At 36.2% G+C, this 22,626-nt stretch overlaps 1 protein-coding gene across 2 annotated transcripts in view; it reads left to right on the plus strand.

Annotated features, from left to right (window-relative positions):
- Positions 1-14,579, plus strand: part of GMPS (guanine monophosphate synthase) — a 74,629-nt gene extending 60,050 nt beyond the window's left edge. For both annotated transcript variants that reach the window (XM_047728624.1, XM_047728628.1), the window contains exons 11-16: positions 162-277; positions 2,794-2,919; positions 7,935-8,050; positions 11,572-11,702; positions 12,665-12,837; positions 14,457-14,579. In XM_047728624.1, coding sequence (XP_047584580.1) covers positions 162-277; positions 2,794-2,919; positions 7,935-8,050; positions 11,572-11,702; positions 12,665-12,837; positions 14,457-14,558 — 764 coding nt within the window. In that variant the 3' untranslated portion in view covers positions 14,559-14,579. The remainder of the gene's footprint in view (positions 1-161; positions 278-2,793; positions 2,920-7,934; positions 8,051-11,571; positions 11,703-12,664; positions 12,838-14,456) is intronic.
- The last annotated feature ends 8,047 nt before the right edge of the window (positions 14,580-22,626 follow it).

The raw sequence follows: 22,626 nt of genomic DNA on the forward strand, positions 1-22,626 counted from the left end.
TACAATGGTTATGTGTCAGTTATATCTCAGTAAAACTAGAAAAAACTTAAAATGGCCAATGGATTTTAATTTTTGGAAGGATTTCATATTTGGAAACTGATATTTTTATATTAAATATGTAATTTATTTATATTAAATATCATTGTTATTGTTCTCTTTAGGTCCTGGCCTGGCAATCAGAGTAATATGTGCTGAAGAACCTTATATTTGTAAGGACTTTCCTGAAACCAACAATATTTTGAAAATAGTAGCTGATTTTTCTGCAAGTGTTAAGAAGGTAATAATTTGCATTGAATTTATATATTATAAGAGCTTTAAATAGTCACAGTTCATCAGTATAAGGAATTGAGTAAATAAGGAGCACTTGTAGCACTCTAGTATTTACAATGAATTCTATTAGTTTCATTTTTTGAAAATTCAGGGTAATTTAACATGTTAAATGAGTATAAAGAAAATATTCTACAGAGACTTGGAAATGTAGACTTATTTTTTTGGCCTTATAACAGATAAGCCTTGAATCCCTAAAAATTCTAGATATGAAGGGGAATTTAAAAGTATTTTAGGGGTCCCTGGTTGGCTCAGTTGGTAGAGCTTGTGACTCTTGATCTTGGGGTCATGAGTTTGAGCCCCATGTTGGGTGTGGAAATTACTTAAAATCGTTAAAAAATGTATTTTATATATATTGCAAGAAAATAAGGGGTAGCATTTTTACTCCAATCTACGGATGAATGTAAAAGTCTCCTAGTCCTGTAGATTTGGTGCTGAAATTCATTTGTGGTCTGAAAAACTTCAGGCTAAGAATTGAAAGTGGACCTTGGTTGGTAGTGCTTCCAGGTGTCAGGCTTAGGAATGTAGCAAGATCCCCACATATAGAGTTCCAATAAGTATATATGAACTTAAAAAATTGCAAAATATATATAGAAGTAAGGTAAATGAATGAGAGCTAGTGGAAGAAAAAACTGGCAGAACAAGGTCCTCAAACACTTCAGATACTGGAGTTAGTGTAAGGTATGTAGAATTAAGAGAAGCAGTTGATAGTAAGAACGAGATATATGGGGCGCCTGGGTGGCTCAGTGGGTTAAGCCGCTGCCTTCGGCTCAGGTCATGATCTCAGGGTCCTGGGATCGAGCCCCTCGTCTGGCTCTCTGCTCAACGGAGAGCCTGCTTCCCCCTCTCTTTCTCTGCCTACTTGTGATCTGTCTGTCAAATAAATAAATAAAATCTTTAAAAAAAAATAAAAAAATAAAAACAGCTAAAGAAAGAAATAATGAACTCAGAGGCAGGTGTTAAGAAATTATCCAGAAATCGGAATAAAGCATCAAAGAGAAAATATATAGAGAAGAGGTTAAAATAGAATGAAAAGTCAATATTAACTTATGTCCAGGAGGAGATAATAGACAGTTGTCCACACTGGTGAAGACACCATGCCTCAGATTCAGGAAATGTAACACATCTCCCTAGTTTGTATACCTAGCAAAACTGCTGACTGCCAAAGACAAAACAGCTGCAGGAGAAAGGTTGTTTATCCTTTGAAGGAAAGATGATTATACTGAAAGCACAGTAAAAACATGAAGATTTCAGAGTGCCATGAGAAAATAATTTTGAATAAGGAACGGATGAACTGTCTTCTAAGAACTAGGGCAAATGAAGACATTTGTAGATAAACAGAATTTACTATCAACAGTCCATTACTTAAGGAACTAAGGGCAGTGGTTCTCAGCCTGAAACAAACACGGGCTATATAATAAAAGTAATCTCAAATTTTGTGTGTTTAAAAATATAACAATATACAGCTAAAATAACATGTAAGCCACAGGAAATTGATTGGAGTTAAAGTATTCAAAATGCTTGTATTGTGTGCTGGGAGGACAGAGAGGTTGATTCTCTTCTGTTACGTATCCTTGTTAACACTTAGAGGGAACTACTGAAAAGAGAAAAATACAGGGTTTAACTTCAAAACTAGTAGAAGGAAAATAAATGAGCTGGGAGAAATAGTTTAGAAAAATGTGGGGGAAAAAAGCCCTAAAAACTGGGACAAATAGAAACTACTGAATAAAATGGTAGAATGAAGTCCAATCATATTATTAACCTACAGTTAGTTAAACGGTCTGACATCTCTAGTTATGACATAGATTGTCAAACTGGTTTGAGAAGTAAAATCTAATTATAGTCTGTTTACCTAAGGATAGACTCAAAGTAAAAGAATGGGAGAGCATATACCAGGTTAATACACCAAAAAAAAGGAAGTTGGTGGAGATATATTAATTTTTTTTATTTTTAAAAAAATTTTTAAGAAGATTTTACTTATTAATTTGACAGAGAGAGAGCGATCAGGCGGGGTGGGGGGGAAGCAGGCTCCCCGCTGAGTAGAGTGCCTGATATGGGGCATGACCCTGAGATCATGACCTGAGCCGAAGGCAGAAGCTTAACCCACTGAGCCACCCAGGCACCCCATATATTAATTTTTTGACAGAGTGATTTTATGGTAAGAAGTTTTATTATAAGGAAAAGGTTTAACTCATGTGAGGTATGTCCCTTGCCACTGACAGGATTAAATCCCTGAAGTGTATACTTCATATAATCTGTGTTTCTTATCCTGATACTTGACTTCTCATAGCCCTGGCTCTCAGGAGTGAAATTTTGATGTACTGCATAGCACACACAAGTCAGAGAAAATATCAGATAGGATCTACTGCTGTAAACCAGTAAGTGTAGATACATGAGACAGTAACAGATACCTAAAGAATACCTTATCTTTTGAAACCTTAAGAAGTGTCTGTTTGGTTTTCTCAGCCGCATACACTGTTACAAAGAGTCAAAGCTTGTACAACGGAAGAGGATCAGGAGAAGCTGATGCAAATTACAAGTTTGCATTCATTGAATGCCTTCCTGCTGCCGATTAAAACTGTAGGTGTGCAGGTGAGTTCGGTGAATTCATTGATCTGTGACATAACTTTTTGCAGTTTATTCTTTCCACTAATATTGAAATAGGAGTGACTTAGGAAAATGAAATATGAAAGTATATACACCAAATTTAGAAATGTGAAAAGGTGGTACTTTATAGAGTGTTTATGGAGTGAATAGGGTTATAGAAACTACATATTGAGGCTGAGATTTTGTAGTTGGGGAACATTGTCATCTCTAACCAAAAGCAGATACTAACACAGTGGTTTACTATGGGCTTGACTTGCTTGCTTCTGCCTTGAAGAGCAGGTACCCAGAAGTCATGTCCTCATGTATGCTTCTTGGTGTGAAAATGTACTGTGACTTTAGAAGTGCAAGAATGCCCCCAGTTGAACATGTTACACTATTTAGGTCTTACTCTTAGCTTGTGTATTCCTTAAACCAGTGCTCTCTGTCTCTTCAACATGTTCTCTCTTAGCTGTGATCATGTATAACTAACATTTTTGTATTTATGGTTCTGTCTTTCTTAATTGTAAAAGCATGTGCGGATAATATAGTTTTTACTTTTAAAATGTTATTTATAAATAGATTATATTAAATTCTCCTTTATATGATCCTCAGGTGAGTTTCTGGGGAGAGGCTTGGGTGGGTAGGGAAGAGGAAAGTTTCTATTCCCTTAGGGTTTTTAGTTAAATGAAAACTAGAAAAGGTTTCAGTAATTCAACTTAAAATAGTATGAATGCTAGTTACTGGGCCTTCCTTATGTATGGGAAGAAATTAGCTCTGTTTTAGAGATTATTCATCTGAAATTTAGTAAGTATACTCTTTTTCTTAAATACATGAAGTTGAGTCACCAGTTTAAATTCTTTCTTCTCCTGAATCCATGTAGCTCTTTTGTAAATGAGACAATAAAAATTCATCGTTGCCTTTAAGGTATTTTGATAGGTCCACTTATTTTGAACTTGTTTCCTCTTCCCCTCTTTTTAAAGGCCATATGTGAAAGCTACGTATATTCTTTTTAAATCACTATTAAAATAACCCTTTCTGGAATTGTAGAAATAATTTTCTTTCAGTGGTGTTTGGTTATCTCATTATATGCAGATTCATTTTGAAGTTTATGCTGTGATACTTACAGGCAGCTTTTACCCTACTGTATAAAAATAGAAGAACAGATAAGGTATTTGATGTGTAAAAGTTTTTCCAGTCCTAAGTAGATCTCTTACAGAAAACTTCCAACTGTATATTAACTCCTGCTAGGCAGGAAGTTGAATTAGTTACCTATTCCCCCTTTTAGGTAATTATTATAGATAATAATGTTAGAAGAATAGATGTTTGAAGCAATATGTTAGGTGAATGATTTCTTTAAAAATGAAGCTTATTTACTTTTACCATCAAAACAAAAGTTTCTTTTGTTGTTAGATATCTTAGTTTATTCTAGTCTTATGCTTTTGAAGGTGAGAGCCTTGGAAGCCCAGAAAAAAAAAAATCATAATTCCTGATTAGTGTAGCAATGAACCTTATTTTCTAAATACCAAAATAAACCATACTTATAAAAAAAATAAGTAAAAATTCAGTACATTTAGAGTAATTTTCCCTCACCTATTCTCCAGTTGTGTTATATGTGTCCTTCCAGAAACATTAATTTTAAAAAGAAAATAAAGGAATTATAGATGTGCATTGTCATCTTTTTTCATTTAAACTTGACATCACGAATTTCTTATCTTTGCATGCCATTACAAGTAGATTAGTCTTTTTTTTTAAGATTTTATTTATTTATTTGACAGAGATTAGTAGTAGGTAGTAGTAGTTAATAAGTTAACTTTTTTTTTTTTTTTAAGATTTTATTTATTCATTTGACAGAGAGAGATCACAAGTAGATGGAGAGGCAGGCAGAGAGAGAGAGAGGGAAGCAGGCTCCCTGTTGAGCAGAGAGCCCGATGCGGGCCTCGATCCCAGGACCCTGAGATCATGACCTGAGCCGAAGGCAGCGGCTTAACCCACTGAGCCACCCAGGCGCCCATAAGTTAACTTATTTTTAAGTTAACTTTCAGTGGTTCATTTTTAAAGAAATTTATAGTAAATGTTTATGAAATTATTTTTATCTCTGACTTAAGAATACTTAAGAATATCCACCTAATAAACATGGGTAGATCTTTTTTCATTTTAATAGCTTTTTTTGTGTGTGTGAGTATAGTTGACACACAATATTATGTCATTTTCAGGTGTACAACATAGTGATTCAACCTCTCTATGTGTTGTGCTTGTTACTGCAAGTGTAGCTATCATCTGTCACAATATATCCCTATTATAATATCATTGACTGTATTCCCTATGTTGTGGCTTTTATTCCTGTGCTTAGTCATCTTCTAATTGGAAAACTGTATCTCTCCCTCTTCACCCATTTTGCCCATCCTCCCACCCCCCCTTTCCTGTGATAATCATCAGTTTATTCCTGTGTTCATGGTCTGATTTAGCTGTTTATTTGATTTTTAGGTTTCATATATGAGTGAAATCATATGGTATTTGTCTTTCTCAGTCAGACTTACCTCACATAGCATAATATCCTCTAGCTCCATCCGTGTTTTGCAAATGGCAAAACAAACAAAAAAAAACCCAAAAAACAAAACAAACAAAAAAACCCCTCATCCTTTTTAATGGGTGCATAGTATTCTGGGTGTGTATGTGTGTATTTACCATATCTTCCTTATTCATTCATTTATGATGAACATTTAAATTTCTTCCATATCTTAGTTATTGTAAATAATGCTGCAGTAAACATAGAGGTGCATATATCTTTTCGACTTAATGTTTTTACTTGCATTTTCTTTGGGTATATACCCATTAGTAGAATTGTAGAATTATGGGATCATACAGCATTTCTATTTTTAATTTTTTGAGAAACTGTTTTCCACAGTGGCTGTACATTCCCACCAACAGTACACAAGGGTTCCTTTTTCTCCACGTCCTTGCCAACACTTAATTTCTTGTCTTTTTGATACTAGTCATTCTAACAGGTATAAGGGGATATCTCATTGTGGTTTTGATTTACATGTCCCTGATGATTAGTGATACAGAGCATCTTTTCATGAGTCTTTTTTGGCCATCTGTAGGTCTTTGAAAAAATATCTATTGAGATCCTCTGTCCATTTTTTAATTCAGTTGTTTGGGTTTTTTGGTGTTGTGTGAGTTCTTTACTTATTTTAGATATTACCCCTTATTGGATATATCATTTTGCAAATACTTCTTTCACTAGATTGCCTTTTGGTTTTGTTGATGGTTTCCTTCACTGTGCAAAAATTTTATTTTGATGTAGTTCCAATAGTTTAATTTTGCTTTTGTTTCCCTTGCCTCAGAAATATCTAGAAAAATGTTTACTATGGCGAATATCAGAGAAATTACTGTCTGTGTTCTCTTCTAGAGTTTTTGTGGTTTCAGGTCTCACATTTAGATCTTTAATCCATTTTTTTTTTTTAAGATTTTATTTATGTGGCAGAGAGAGAGAGAGCTCACAAGTAGGCGGAGAGGCAGGCAGAGAGAGAGAGGGAGGAGGAAGCAGGCTCCCCACTGAGCAGAGAGCCTGATACTGGGCTCGGTCCCAGGACCCTGGGATCATGACCTGAGCTGAAGGCAGAGGCTTTAACCCACTGAGCCACCCAGGTGCCCCTCTTTAATCCATTTTGAGTTTATTTTTGTATATGGTGTTAGAAAGTCGTCCACTTTTATTCTTCTACATATAGCTGTCCATCTTCCCTAGTACCATTTATTGAAAAGACTGCTTTTTTCCCCATTGCATATTCTTGCCTCCTTAGTCATAGATTAATTAATCATATAAGTGTGGGTTTATTTCTGGCTTCTCTGTTCTTTTCCACTGATGTATGTGCCTGTTTTTGTGCCAGCATCATACTGTTTTGATTACTGTGGTCTTGCAGTTTATCTTGAATTCTGGAACTGTAATACCATAGTTTTGTTCTTCTTTCTCAAGGTTGTTTTGGCTATCCAGGATCTTTTGTGGTTCCATACAGATTTTAGTATTATTTGTTCTAGTTCTGTGAAAAATGCTGGTGGTATTTTGGTAAGGATTGCATTGAATGTGTAGATTGCTTTGGGTAGTATGGACATTTAACAGTAGTAATTCCTCTAATCCATGAGCATGGAGTGTCTTTCCATTTGTGTCCTCTTCGATCTCTGTCAGCAGTCTTCTATAGTTTTCGTAGTTACCGTTCTTTCACTTGTTTGTTAAGTTTATCCTTAGGTGTAATTCTTTCTGGTATAGTTGTAAATGGTCTTATTTTCTTAATTTCTCTTCCTGCTTTTTCATTTTAAGTGTATAGAAATGCTGTTGATTTCTGGGTATTAATTTTGTATCCTGCAACTTTACTGAATTTATTTATTACTGCTAGTAGTTTTGGTGGAGTCCTTAGGATTTCCTCTGTGTAATATCATGTTGTCTTCAAATAGTGACAGCTTAACTTCTTTACCACTATTGATACCTCTTATTTTTTTTCCTTCTCCGATTGCTGTAGTCAGGACTTCCAGTACAACATTGAATAAAAATGGCAGGGGTGGACATCATTGTCTTGTTCCTGCTCTCAGAGGAAAAGCTGTCAGTTTTCACTATTGAGCATGATGTTAGCTGTGGTTTTTTCATATATAACCTTTATTATGTTGAGGTAGAACATGGGCAGATCTTATCTGCCAAATTAAGTGTGCTGGCTGTATACATTTGGGCAGATACTTGGAATGAAATCCCAGTGCACCTCTGGCATGTTTGAATAAAGTTTTAATATTACCACGACACTTTTTCTTTGTATCTGAACTGATTTAGGTAGAATTTAATATGGGATTTTAATTTAGGGTTTATATCATTAGAGAAATATTCATATATACTTATATATTCAAACAGGTTTTCGTTTAAAAAAAACAACAACCAAAAAAGTTGTCAGTGGTGTTACCATGCATGAAATATTTTCCAGTCCATCTTTTGGCTTTAGAAAACCATTAAAAATTATTGACTGTATTTTTATTTTCAGGGTGACTGTCGTTCCTACAGTTACGTGTGTGGAATCTCCAGTAAAGACGAGCCTGACTGGGAATCTCTTATTTTCCTGGCTAGACTTATACCTCGCATGTGTCACAACATTAACAGGTATGTTCTACAGGGCAAAAGGTGAGGTGAAACAGAAGGGTGTATTTTTTAAGATGTTCCCATTATGGAGAGACCAGAAGACTCAAAGTATAGATATAGGTATGCACATAAGTAACAATTGAGCATATACTTAATAATACCTTGTGTTCTGTTCCTTTATCACCAGTCATCTGCTTAATAAAAAAGTTTGCTTTTGTTTAAACAAAAAATAGGAAAAATTTTTTAAAAATTAAGTATTAAATATTAAAGACACTTTAAAAACCTATCTTCCAAATTAGGTGCTTATGCTAGCTATTGGTTTTATGGTAATATGTTTTCTTCCACTGGAAGGAATATGTATGGGTGATAGAATTACCAATAGAGACTTGGTTAATTTAATAATAACCCCAGGGGAAATCAAAGAAAAGAAAAAGGCATATGACTCTACTACATGTAGAGTTTATCTTTTCTGGTCCAGTTTTTCTTTCACTTGCGTGGTAATTTCTAATGTTGGATGTGTCTATAGCTGATTTATAATCTATGTGTAATGCTCCATTGCACTGTCCCATATAGAATTCAAAAAATCTCACACCAGATTGCTGATTAGATGTTCTCATTTCACCACTGTCTACTTTTTTATTTTCCTCATGAATATTAAACAATTAACCAAAAATAGTTACTTGAGGTTTCAGTTTACTCAAGTTTGCTACAGGAATTAGGAATCTACTTATTTGTGTTCACCCAGCAGGGTGTGTATAGTTTGTCCTTTGAGACAAGGAGTCCGGGGGAAGTCAGTTTTTTACTGGTAGTAACATGCCCACTGAAAGGCTTATTACTGTGATGAATCTAAGGCCTACAGAAGCACCATCAATACACTGAGAAGAGTGAATTATTAATAAATAATGGTAAATTTGTAATTGCCTATTTTGAATGGAATTCATTGCCTTGGTTAAAATAATGGTTTATTATTGATCTTCTAGAGAATGTGTGATATCTAAATAAACTTTTTAGGTCATATAGAACATTCCATTTCCCTCAGTTTGACTCAACTGCTTCTGGTTTTCATTTCACAACATTGTTACATTTTCATCTCTCTATTTTTCTTTTGCCACAGGTCCTTCACCCTTGTTTAAACTTTCTCTGTCCTTTTATATGCTGGTTTTTCTGCCTGTTTTCTTTTTCCCACATTTGTTCCTCCCTACTTTCCCAAATATCCCTCCCCCCTGAAAAAAAAATAAAGTCTAACAACCAACAAACAAAAAAATAGATTTACAAACCTAGCAAGCTTTAAGAGTCTTTAGATTTCTTTGCTAGGGTCTGTTTTGGGAATTGGAATTTAAACGATTAAAAACATTTTTTTCTATTTTTGCCAAGTTTTGTCCTAATTTGCATTGTGGAATCTTTGTGTAGAGAAGGTCTGCTGCAGTTTTATTGTCCTGTACAATGTGAAAGATGATTTATTCCTGTGCATTCTATGAACATGAGAGCAAGTTCGTGGCATTCTTTTTCCAAGTTGCTTTTTCCTTGAAGGATCATTTATGAACTCCAGGGACTGTATTGTTTAGTAGAAAGAAGTATAGCATTTGGTACATGGGACAAAAACTTGCTATATAGTATGTTTGGGAGGAGGCAATGAATTAGTTGGTGGTAGTGTGGTTTTTATCTGATGCTGTTTTCTTTATGATTTTATTCCAAGTACATATTAAGAAAAAAGAAAAAAAATTAAACTTCGCTATGGAACTTGCCAAGAGACATGTATTTTCTTTGGTTAAGACAGAAAGGACTAGAGAAAGGGGACGATTGTGTGCTGGCTGGAGTCCAAGTCGGGAGCACTAGGATGCATTCATATCTATATCCTGACTGGCCCTTGTTTTCTGGGGGAAGGTTGTGGAACAGATCCTCCCTACCAGCGGTAGGATTCCTCTTGAGTTGTAATTATCTGATCATAATTTCCTCAAGTTGTGTTCTTTTAAACGTTACTTTTATTAACACCTGCAGTATATCTTCCTACCTTTCAAACAGATGTTAGTTAAAGAAGTAGTGAGTTACTCCTTTTAGAAGCAAATAGTAGGATACCAAGTTCTGTTTTGGTAACATTTTAAATAATGGGGAAAAGAGAATCTTTCTTTGAGATCAGTGTTTCACAAAGCGAAAAAAAAAATTAGTCAAATTGGGAAATGCATTGTAGCCTTATCTTGGAGGTTTCGTACATATAGTTTCTGAAGTTCTGGCATAAAACAACCTACTTACTTGTTCAACTCAGTGTTTCCCCAGGCTTATGTGTATTTATTTCTTAGGGGTACTATATCAAATTGTCACACACCAGGAGGCTTAAGACAAATTTATTTTCCCATGGTTCTAGAGGCTAGAAGTCTGAAGTCATGGTGTTAGCGGGGCCATGCTCTCTAGGGCATAAAGCTCTGGGGAAGGATCCTTCCTTCACTCTTCCTAGTTTCTGGCATTTACTGGCAATCTTTGGCTTGTGGCAGTATAACTCCAGTCTCTGTTTTCACCTTCACATGGCCCTCCCTATTTTGTCTGTTTCCAAATTTCTCTTCTTAGAAGGACACCTTCATAGATTTATGCCTCCCTGATCCATTATGACTGTATCTTAACTTGACTACATCTGCAAAGACCCTACTTTTAACCTATAGATTCCAGATGGACATGAAGTTTGGCGGATACACATCAGCCCAGGACATCATATGAAAAGAGAATTGTGATAATCCCCTATATCTTTGTATATTCTGAGATACTATTATTCCGAAGAATACACTTTCAGGAAGGTACATAGAACATAGAACCTTCTATAATCTTATATCCTAGGGCAGCTGGGTGGCTTAGTCAGTTCAGTGTCTGACTCTTGATTTCGGTCCAGGTCATTATCTCAGGGTTGTGGGATCGAGCTCTGTGTTGGACTTTTTGCTGGGTGTGGAGCCTGCTTAAGATTCTCTCCCTCTGCACCGCCCCCACCAAGTGTGCATGCTCTCTTTCAAAAAAAAAAAGTATATCATTTTTTTTTTTTTTTTTAATTTGAGAGAGAGACAGAGTATGCGTGGGGGGTGGGGTAGAGGGACAAGCAGACTCCCCCCTGAGCATGGAGCCTGATGCAGGACTCCATGCCAGGACCCTGAGATCATAAGCTGAGCCAAAGTCAGATGCCAGAGCCACTCAGGTACCCCTGTATATATAATCTTATATCCTATCCTAGCCATGTGGTGATTTGAAGTGGGTGAGAGAGGGGCTGCAGAATTAACAGAAAGAATGATATATTTTTTTAAAAGATTATTTATTTATTTGACAGACGGAGATCACAAGTAGGCAGAGAGGCAGGCAGAGAGAGAGAGGAGGAAGCAGGCTCCCTGCTGATCAGAGAGCCCAATGTGGGGCTCGATCCCAGGACCCTGGGATCATGACCTGAGCCGAAGGCAGAGGTTTTAACCCACTGAGCCACCTAGGTACCCCAAGAATGATATTCTATGTTCCTTGCTTTTTCTACTAAAATGTCATTTCTCTATAATTTTTACCTCCTCTCCTTCTAGAGTTGTCTATATATTTGGCCCACCAGTTAAAGAACCTCCTACAGATGTTACTCCCACTTTCTTGACAACAGGGGTGCTCAGTACTTTACGCCAAGCTGACTTTGAGGCCCATACTATTCTCCGGGAGTCTGGTAAGTTGTTCATTTTGTTTATTACTACATGCTCTAACTAGAATTTGGAAATGTGGCATTATGATTTCTAGTTAGGAGGATGCGAGTTTGAATTTTGGATGCTTTTATTTTTATTATTCATTTCTATGGATTGGTCTGTGATATTGCCTGCTGTTATAAAAATTTTCACCTTTATGGTCATTTGTGGATATGTACATATAAGCAAAAACTTTGAGTCACCTGACTCCCATTGTTCCCAGCTGAGGTTATATATATATTCTCTTTGTTCACTCGTACTATAAACAAGTAAAAAACAAGTATAAAAAAACAAGTGTTTTTGTAGTCTATTCAGTACCATATTTTTTTGCATTTCTGTGCTTTTTGTTTCTGATTTTACTGTTTGAAATGTCCCCCAGGCATAGTGCTGAGGGGCTGTCTTGTTTTCTCGGCACAGGAGGGCTGTCATGTGCCTTATAGAGAAAATGTGTGGGTTAGATAAGCTTTATTCATGTATGAATTATAGTGCTGTTGGCTGTGAGTTCAATGTTAATGAATCCAGAATAAATAATAGGGTGTCTTTAAACAGAAATACGCATAGAACAAGGTTATGTATTGATTGGTTGATGAAAATGTGACTAGAGGCTTGGCAAGAATCTTTATATTTCTCGTAGGGACAGTGGTTTTCAATTTGCTAATTCAGTGTTTGCACTGTAGGCCATAACTTCCTTGAGTAACAAGAATGGACTTACATATATATCTCATCACTGTAACATCCCTGCAATTATCAAATTCTGTTGTTTATATTTGTGGTTGAGTTTACTTACAAATATGACAGTAGTTGAAAACATGCATGATGACAGTCTTAACTGGTATGTTTATGTATGTGATTTTAGATATTATCTGGGAGGATTTAATGGAACTGGGTTAGAGTGCTTTTTCCATGGTGTGATCATTGGTTCTACATGTTAACTTCCTTTTTCTAGGGTATGCTGGGAAAATTAGCCAGATGCCAGTGATTTTGACACCATTGCATTTTGATCGGGACCCACTTCAGAAGCAGCCTTCATGCCAGAGATCTGTGGTTATTCGAACCTTTATTACTAGTGATTTCATGACTGGTATACCTGCAACACCTGGCAATGAAATCCCTGTAGAGGTAACATATATTTTTCTCATGTACATTTTATAATATAGTGAATGGAATAGGCTGTGATAGAATTGTTATTTCTGGGGTTGGTTTTCTGTTTATAAAATAGGCCTTTTCATTTTATTTTTCAAAGATTTATTGGAGAGCATATGTGTGTGTGGTGGGGGGAGGGGCACAGCGAGGGGGAGAGGAGCAGACTCTCCACTGAGCATAGAGCCTGAAAGGAGTGTGTCGGGGGTGTGGGGGTTGCTTAAGGCAGGGCTCTATCCCATGACCCTGGGATCCCGACCTGAACCAGAATCAAGAGTAGGACACTCAACTGACTGAGCCACCAGGCTCCTGTAGGCTTTTATTATTTTTTTTGTTCTCCAAATAATTATTATTTTTTTAAATCTCCACAAATAAATAAAGCACTGGGTGTTATACTCAACTAGTGAGTCATTGAAAATTATATTAAAAACTAATGAGGTACTTTAACTTGGCTAATTGAATTAAAATTAAAAAAAATAATTATAATAGTTTTCTAGAAAAGACCTTAAATTTATTATACTCCCCTAAATGTCTGATTACTGTGTGGAGTAACCACTTCTAATGTACATTTCTATCTAATCTTGCCAACCTCTACTTTATAAATAGTATTTTCCAAGTAAAGGAGAAAACCCTGGTAGTGAAGAAGAGTTATATGGGTGAGATTTGATACCATGGTGGCTAGACATCCATGAATCACTTAATGCTCTTCTTGCTACCAACTTTTTTTTTCTTAAAGATTTTTTTTTTTAATTTGAGAGCAGAGAAAGAGCAAGCTTGAGCAGGGGGCAGAGGCAGAGGGAGAGGGAGAAGCAGGCTTTTTATTGAGCAGGTAGCCCAATATAGGGCTCCATCCCAGGACTGGGATCATGATGTGAGCGGAAGGCAGATGCTTAACTGACTTAGCCACCCAGGTGCTCCAACTGCCAACTGTTTTGATCACCATCTCCGTCTCCTGTTCTCTGTCCCCTGGAGTGTTCCAGAGAGCTATTTGCATAGTAGCAAATGAAAATCAAAGTGAGACTTTATTAGGTGGACCTCTGCTCTGTTCTCTAATGCAAGGCTCTGGTTATAGCTACATAGCTAGGTCGAGGAGTGGGGCTTACTTAGAGTTTGTTTCCCCTTAAGCTCAAATTTGCCATATCTCTGTCCATTCAAGTAACCAGGCCTTCTCCTCTTTGACACTTGGTAGTGATTGTTATTAAAGTGCATTACGTGCCCCTGTGCTGGCCTCAGACTTGTATGTTGTAGGCACAGAATATATGTGAAGCACTGGCTTTTAATACATAGTATAAGGTGTTTGGATGTCACAGCAGTTTCAAATTGCTGTAAATGTTTCTAAACACTTGTTATGGACTAGTAATAAACATAAAATGCATACTGGCAACTGTTTGCAGACTACAGTTTGAGTAGTACTGAGTTAATTCACTTAAATCTATAGAAGGAAGTTAGGTTCACTACATAATATTAATCAGAGACCATACCATATACATAGAGGACGATAATAAAAATCACATTTTAATTGTAAAGGAAGCTTTCTAGATCTGTTGGACATGCCCTGGATCCCGGCTCTTCTATTTATGATCTTTGTTTTATAACAGGTGGTGTTAAAGATGGTCACTGAGATTAAGAAGATTCCTGGTATTTCTCGAATTATGTATGACTTAACATCAAAGCCCCCAGGAACTACCGAGTGGGAGTAATAAACATCTTGTTCTATTAAAGTATTGTGTTCAGTTTAAATTGATTAAAAACCATTCCCAGTATTGACATGCAGTACTGTGAAAGGAGTTACTGAGCGGCTGCATCACATCTGAGTTCTCTACAGCAAAAATCTACGGCTTAAGAGCTGAGTTGGGGATGACTAAAAGGAACTGAAGCACTTGTACGGGTATAATCAAAGCACCATTGCCTACACTCAGATCGGCACTGCTTTTGCCTTTGCCTCACTTGTTCTTTATGTATAAATTCACTGTTGCTATTAATGTCTCTGTCAATGAAGATGTATGAAGGTGGGTGACTTTGGGGGTAGTAATAGGCTTCTGTCCCCTTGCCAGTTTCTAAGAGCTGTTAGAAAACACCCATTATTTACTAGTGTGAGTTAGTATGTATGTCTTTCAGAGAATCTGAATTTGCTTATAAGTAACCTTACTCCTCTGAAGATAGGGGTGAGGGATGGACATAGGAGATAAGGTGTAGGTGGGCTGTTCCAGCCCCTTTTGCAGGACACTGTGGCTATCAAATGTAAGCTCCCTTAAGATGGAAAACACTGGGAATTTGTTGAAGTACTTTCGAATTTGTAACATCACAGCTGTGGGAGAAAGAAGCTATGATTGGTCTTAGTTTAAAATGTTTTCAAGTCCTGTCCCACATAGATGCCATAGTGTTCACTGTCAGCCTGTTCACTCATGAGGAGCTTTATTGCCCCCACCACCCATGGTGCCAGTTCCTGTGGCCTTGTGACGAACTTTCTGTTCTCTTCCCCAGAAGAGGCTGTCTCTGGTGTAGCATAAAGTCAGTGTTTTGATCTCGTTTGGGCAGAGGGCCAGCTCTGAGACCACAGAAACCATTACACATGCCTGCAGCTTAGACTATCTAGTAAAGAGTTGTAAAATGAACTCTTAGATGTAATCTGTAAGTGAATTTATTACCCACTGCTCAGAAGACTGTCACCAGTCTCAGTCCATGCAAGATATCGCCACACCTTGTAATCTTCTATCATTTGTAAGATTCAAGAACTTGACTAGGACTCTTTGCCATTGCCACTGGTGTCTACCAGATCCTTTATTACATTCATATAAGCACTATAAAAATAGTACTAGACTTAAATTCTACAACCATTTTTCAATATTTTAGCTGTTGCTATTTAAGAACATTAATGAGTTTTCCTTTTTTAAAAAAATTGAGGTGTGATTGACTTATAGCAGATTAATTTCTGGTGTCATACCAAACCCATCTCAGGTTGCTGCCTTTTATTTTCAAGATCCTTTGTATTGATCAGGTACAAAATTTTGTTTGGGATGCAGTATTAGCTAAACAGTAAAATTATGCATGCCAGAAGTCTACTTTTTATTTTGGCTGGCCTAGAGGACATAAACACTGTATTTCCAGACCAGCAAGGGAGGAGCTTCTGTTTTAACGGATATCTGTACCTGAAACAAAGGAGTATTTGACTTCTACAGAACTTGAAGGGTTCACTTTCTGTCCTGATGATGAGATACTCATACTGGCCTTTTGGAAAGAAGATATGTAAGCTGTAACAGATTTGGAGTCATGTAACTTTAGAGCTGGAATAGATAACCTCTAAAAGGCTTACAAATACATTTATGTGAAAAAATTCCTCTTTTAGCAGAAGTTTCTTGCGATTTTGTGTTCCAGCAAATAGGAAAGTAGGAAGAATATATAGTAAGAATGTTTTCTTTCCAGCGTGTGTTCTATGGAACACTGTTCCACCGAGCTGATCCTTGTTAGAAGGGTTAGATGGTCATGGAAGTTGGGAAAGCGCTGTTTGCTTGTCCTTCTGTCTTGGAAAGTCATGGTGTACATTATATTCAAACTGAGAAATTTTGATGTGAAAAACAGTTAAACTTTCTTAACTTGATGTTTTCCTGATCTTTGTGCGCTAAACTCTTTTTATAATCCTTAATACTGGGAAAAAATGGTCTCTCCAGAACACATCCTGATATGACATAGTAAAAAATGTTAATTTTTTGACTTTGTAAATTCCCTAAAATTTGGAACCCCCTCTTCCTTTGCAAAAGTACTTTTTGCTTTGTGTTGTACAGTATTACTGTGTATCTTCACAGTATGTCATCCAAGCAACTGAGGGAAGATTATAGTCCATTCTCCATTTAGGAAACAAGCTCAGCTAGTAATGGTTACCTAATGAAATTCAGAATGAAATATGATCCTTGGTAGATTATGGCTGCATTCCCATCAAATTAAACATGTTTTGTTTCTTCATATTGATTAGGAGTAGGTAGGGCAGGTCAAAGCATCATTTATTCCCCAAATTGGCAGACACAAAGGAATTTTCAAGGACCCAGTTTCACCTTAATGATGTCATCTATAATCATCAGCTGTTTTGGAGATAACATAGCCTGGCATAATTTCTGAAGGTAGGTCTTTAGATGTACCTGGGGGATGGGTTACACTGTTTTCCTGTCTTTTGCTGCCCCTTTATCCTGAGGTAGCTGCCTGCGTGTACCTAAACAAGCATCATTAAAGTTTTTTTCCTCACTGTTTGGGCTTATCTCCTGATAGCCTATTTTACTGTATAATTGAATCAAGTCCCTCAAGAATGAGGGCATTCAGATTAGGTAGGCGGTACTGTCCATCCTCAGTGCTTTTGTTCTGCCGTTAAACAGCTGTGGGAACGGTTAAGTGATTTCTGTTTCTTTATCTGTAAGAGGAGACAGTTGGATTAAAATTTACATCAAATCCAGCCATAATTTTTTCTTAAACAACAAAGAAAAGCATAACAGGAGACAGAATGGAGAAATTGAGGGTTTTATGTTTCAAGTTCTTTCAACATCAGATACTATCTTACCCTGTCAAAGGTAAACATCAGAATACATTGTAAAGTCAAATATTAATTACCTTGTTTTTTTTGAAGACGTAATATAGATCTGCAAAACTGGACTACTTGAGAATCTTACTGTTGTGACCATGACACTAGGACAATATCCATTAATAGAATGCAAAGTCTCCGACTGTCAGTTATCTGTAGCTAATTGTTGGCAGTGCTGGAGCTAGAATCTAGGCTTTTCTTGTTTCTCTCTGTTGAAGAGGTAGTGCTCTAAGGCCTTTTGAGGTGAGGCTTAACAGGAGGCTCTCCTTGTATAATTGACCCATCAGGGATAAATTATTTCCAAAGTTTAAATCCTCTCCTTACTTAAAATAAGAGATTAGTAGTTTCTGTCATGCCCAATATTGTACCCCTGGTTTTTTTTTGTTTGTTTGTTTTGCTTCTTATTATTCCTCTCCACTACTCTCCATACCCACCTCCTCTCTCCTACTGTTCCCTGAATTTTCATTGGAATGTGGTAAGGACACACCTTTGCTATTACCTCAGTGGGTATTCCCTTCATTGGCCCAAATTCAGAAAGTAATAGAAAACTGAATATAAGCTGATGTCTCTACCCTTGGAAAGGGCCCCTGCCTTGTTCCTACTGAAGTAGGTTAGCCATGCAGGTGATACAGGGAACAGGGTATCCGTTTTTTTGTTTTTGTTTTTTACCACTTCAGGACTTTGACAACAATAATGGTGGTATCCTTGGCTCTTATATTCCTGACCATTTCATTTAATGACTGGTGAAGAGATTTGGAATCCCCTCTCCCCTTCAAAGAGTGCCAAAATGCCAACTCTCAAACTTAGTCTTCTATGTTGAAGAGACCCAGGTAGTTGACCCAACTCTGATCTTTTGTCAGTGGTTCTCAACCCTGGATGCCTTTTATTACTACCTGAGGAATTAAGTCTGTGTAATGTCTAGACTCCACAGTTAAATCAATTAAATTAGAATCTTGACAGGTCCCAATTATTGATAGTTTTAAATCTCTCCATTCCAAAAAAGTTACTGAGGAATATACCTGGTCTATCTAGTTATGGCTTAAAATCTTAGGTCTTTAAGAGAAATGTAAGAGAAGGGCACAGATAATGTTTTGCTGAAGATGTCCTAGCTAAATTACTTCAGACCTAGTGGCCAGACGAATTGATTCTGTGTATACTATATTGTAGGTCAGATACTCCCAGGGCCTGTTCGGTAATATTTAGGGCAGCTGACATTAATGTTGCTCCTGTTGAGGTCTGTGCAACAACTACATGGGTATCTCTCAACCTCTTCTTACTCTTTTTGCTTTTTGTCACAGGAGAGAAACCTACTCCTATGCCGTACGTAGCCACCTCTTTGAATTTGACTCTAGCTAGATCATGAAACAGACTGAGCTCTTACTGAGAAAGCCTTCTGGAGCTGTGTCATTTGGATATAATTTGTTAGCTAGAGAGTACCTACCTGTAACCCAAGTTGCCTGAATGACAACTTTTTGAATAGCCCCATTTTAAGTGACTGACCCATTAGAGTCTTTGATCACTGGTAGATCCCATGGCATCTTTTGATCTTGGTAAGGGCTCCTTGAATGGCAAAACTGTGAGACTTTGGGGAGAGTTTGGCTATTTCTTGGGTATTCTAAGTTCAGTAGCTCTGACACCTTCTAAGTTGTTCAGGAAGCCTGAACCTTAAATAATCCAAGTGGAGTAAGGCCTTTGGAGAATACAGATATTTAAGGTAAGTAGTTTCCTGTCTTTGAACCTACTGTGACATTGTTACAACCTTACGGTATTAAATGAAGAAGTGAATGTAATGTCCTTTCAAATAGATTTTTTTATAAAGAAGTATTTTGTTAATTAGAATAAGTAGTATAGTTGTGAAATCACTATGTAATTGTTTATGGTATACTGATACAACTTGTATTTTGTGGTAATGTTGGCAAAAAAATAGCTATGCCAAATTAATGTGAAATGACTTTAATCCCTTTTGTTTCCAGTATACTTCATAAAGGAAGAAATGACGTTCATAACTTGTCTTTAAGCCTCAGTGTTTATGAGAAAGTCAGTGAAGGAAGAACAAAGAGGACAGACATTATCAGGGAAGGGAAATAAGAAATTGGATATACTGTCAGGTGTTTCTGGATAATAAGTTTAATCTACTTCTCTTATATATAAGGAAAGGTATCAGTTTTGTGCAGAGTGTAACAGTGGACATGGTGGAAATAAAATACTGGGTATTTTAAGTGAATAGCTAAAAGGGTGTGTGTATGGGTTTCCAGAATTAAAGTTCTATACACACGCACACTTATTTGACTTCTTGCATATTTATTTATATTTAACTCTGTCCTCAATTTCTTAAAACCTATACTGCCTTTATTAATTTGATGCAAAAGTTGGATCCTATTTGTTTGGAAGTATGTTATGAGAGTTGATCAAGCCCATCAAAGTATAAGTGTTTTAAGTCACTAATATGATGAGAGGAATTAACCATGTTCAGAAACTGCACTCAGTAATTTCAGGTAGCTACATTGCTGTAGTATGATTTTTTTACAGATCAATCACCTTGTCCAACCTTCTGCTATTTGAGAAAACTGTATTTTGAATATTCAACTGTAAAGGTTTTGCTGTTTTAACATGGCTCAAAACAAAAATATTACTGAGTTTTTATCTTGAACTCTCAAAAATCTTTCATTCTGCATTAAAAAAATACTGTTAACAAAAGCTGTATCTCACACCGTAGCTAACCTTTTTTTTTGGGGGGGGGGGTAGATTGTTAGTGAATTATACTGAGTTATAGACATTAGATTCTGAGAAACAGCTAAAAATCTCACTTAAACCTTACTGTTATCCAAATAATATGTCAAATTTTAATTAAATCCTTTTTTCATATTTTAGAATGCTATTTGATATACAATTGCATACTAAAACTGTTTAAGACCATACCTAACCTGCCCACATGTTGTTGTTATTCTTTTTTTTTAAATTTTATTTTAAATTAACACCATAGAGAAAACGCTATTTTAAAAATTCCTTCTTAACGTGGCTACATTATATAGTGGGGAACATGAGGGCCTTTTGTCAAGGTGCCTTTATCTAATTGCATTAGGATGATTGATACTTGTTCTTAAGAAAAAAGTTTCAACAGACTAAAAAATATTTACCTAAGTGCAAGAAAATCCCATCTTCTGGTTCTTTTCAAAAGCAACCGTGGGTGATGAGGATGTAATGAACTTGCTTATAGTGCTTAGTACATAGTTTTGGGGGAATAAATTACCAAGAATTACATATATCATGACCGTTTTGTGTTAAAGAATCTCCTAAAAAAATTTCAGCAACACAAAAGTGAAATTGTATAGCTAGCACCCTCTACATATTCTTACTTCTCAGATTCAAGAATTAAAAAGAGTGTTTCCTTAATTACTGAGTAAATCATATGCCACATGTTGAAATTACCCCAAAGTTGATAATAAGTACCTGGAGATTTTAAAGTAAGTACAGTATCTTGGAATATTTACAAATAATTTAATGTTTCTGTTATGGGTCTTAGCCTGTTTTCAGATGTTTGCTTAAAGAGAAATGTAAGGATTTACCATTGAATAGGAAACATTTTGAAAGATCTTTTTAATTTCTTTCTTTTTTTCTTTTCTGGTCAGGCTCTTAAAGCACCTGATGTGAATTTAGTGCAGAGTTTTTCAAACTTTCTCCTTTCACAGTTCAATTAGTGTTACTTTGGTCTAGGGTTGCTATAAAATATATATATGTGTATATTTCAAGTAGTCCCATTTTTAAAGTGATGGTTCTGTTCAAACAACTTAAATATTTTGCCCTAACAACATAGTGGCCACTTGAAACACTATTATCTTTTGAAAGAATATATTTCATTCTTGAATAACTAGAGTTAGTTACTAATGGGATCTGTTGGGGACTTGCAACTTACTGAACTGTGGTATACATTGAACACTGCCATCTTCATTTTCTATTCCAAGCTGATGTTTGCACAGTACTTTTTAAATCACAGCAGCCACAGAAAACTCAGCTTTGCAAAGATAGGACATCATTGAAGGAAATGGTACATGATGTTTTGTTGAAACTGACCTGCCACACGCTAGTAGTTCATCTTGTGTGTATGCGAGTTTGCTGTGATGGCTCGGAGTGCCTCAGTGAACAGTTTGAGAACCATTGTGTCTGAGTATTTTTATTTTTATTTTTATTTATTTATTTATTTTTTTAAAAGATTTTATTTATTTATTTGACAGAGAGAGATCACAAGCAGGCAGAGAGGCAGGCAGAGAGAGAGGAGGAAGCAGGCTCCCTGCTGAGCAGAGAGCCTGATGCGGGGCTCGATCCCAGGACCCTGAGATCATGACCCGAGCCGAAGGGAGCGGCTTAACCCACTGAGCCACCCAGGCGCCCCTGAGTATTTTTATTTTTGTTTTTTTTTTTCCCCTTCTCAACTTCAAAGGATACATCTAAAATACACATGTGTCCTTAATATTGATTATCTTTCTTGGTTTTGATGTTAAGAGTTGGAATATTTTGCAAAAAGAGATATTTTAAAATCTCAACATCTTTCTAGGAGTGGAGAAATAAGATTTGCCATATGTTACATAAAGTATACATGCATAGAATCTGCCGAGACCCAAGTTTGATGTATACTTAATTTGGAGTTTGCTTTGTTTAGTAACAAAGTCTACAAAGACTTATGATGAGGATATATACCCTTTAAACTGTTTGAAGTGAATATTTTAATGTACTGGATTTAAACCATGCCAAATATGCTACCTACACATTTGTTACTATATTTATTTCTCTTTGTAAAATGGGAAATAGTCACATACCACACATACTTTTTAAGATTTTTAAAGTAAATAGTGATGGCCATACCTTAAATGTTTTTAGAGTTTAGAGATTTGACTAGTTAAGGCAGAGAGAGGGAATTAACATTAATCACATTAGTTTGGGAATAAATTGAATTTAAAGCTTAGTGAAAGAACATGGCTGTCTTATATATAGTTTCACCTTTCTGTGACTTCTTTGCTTTAGATCTCAGGAGAAAACCATTGCAGAAAGTGTAAAAGTTTTCTGAAAATTGGGAATTGTAATCTATTATAAAATGTTAGAGTATTAATGACATAGAATAAGATTCCTAGTTCTATTATTAGGTATAATTTTGGGAATTTATTTTAGAAATATTTATTCCTGTTTCTGCTGATAAAACATTGGCC

This window comes from Lutra lutra, chromosome 1 (assembly GCF_902655055.1).
Source record: "Lutra lutra chromosome 1, mLutLut1.2, whole genome shotgun sequence".
Taxonomy (NCBI): Eukaryota; Metazoa; Chordata; class Mammalia; order Carnivora; family Mustelidae; genus Lutra; species Lutra lutra.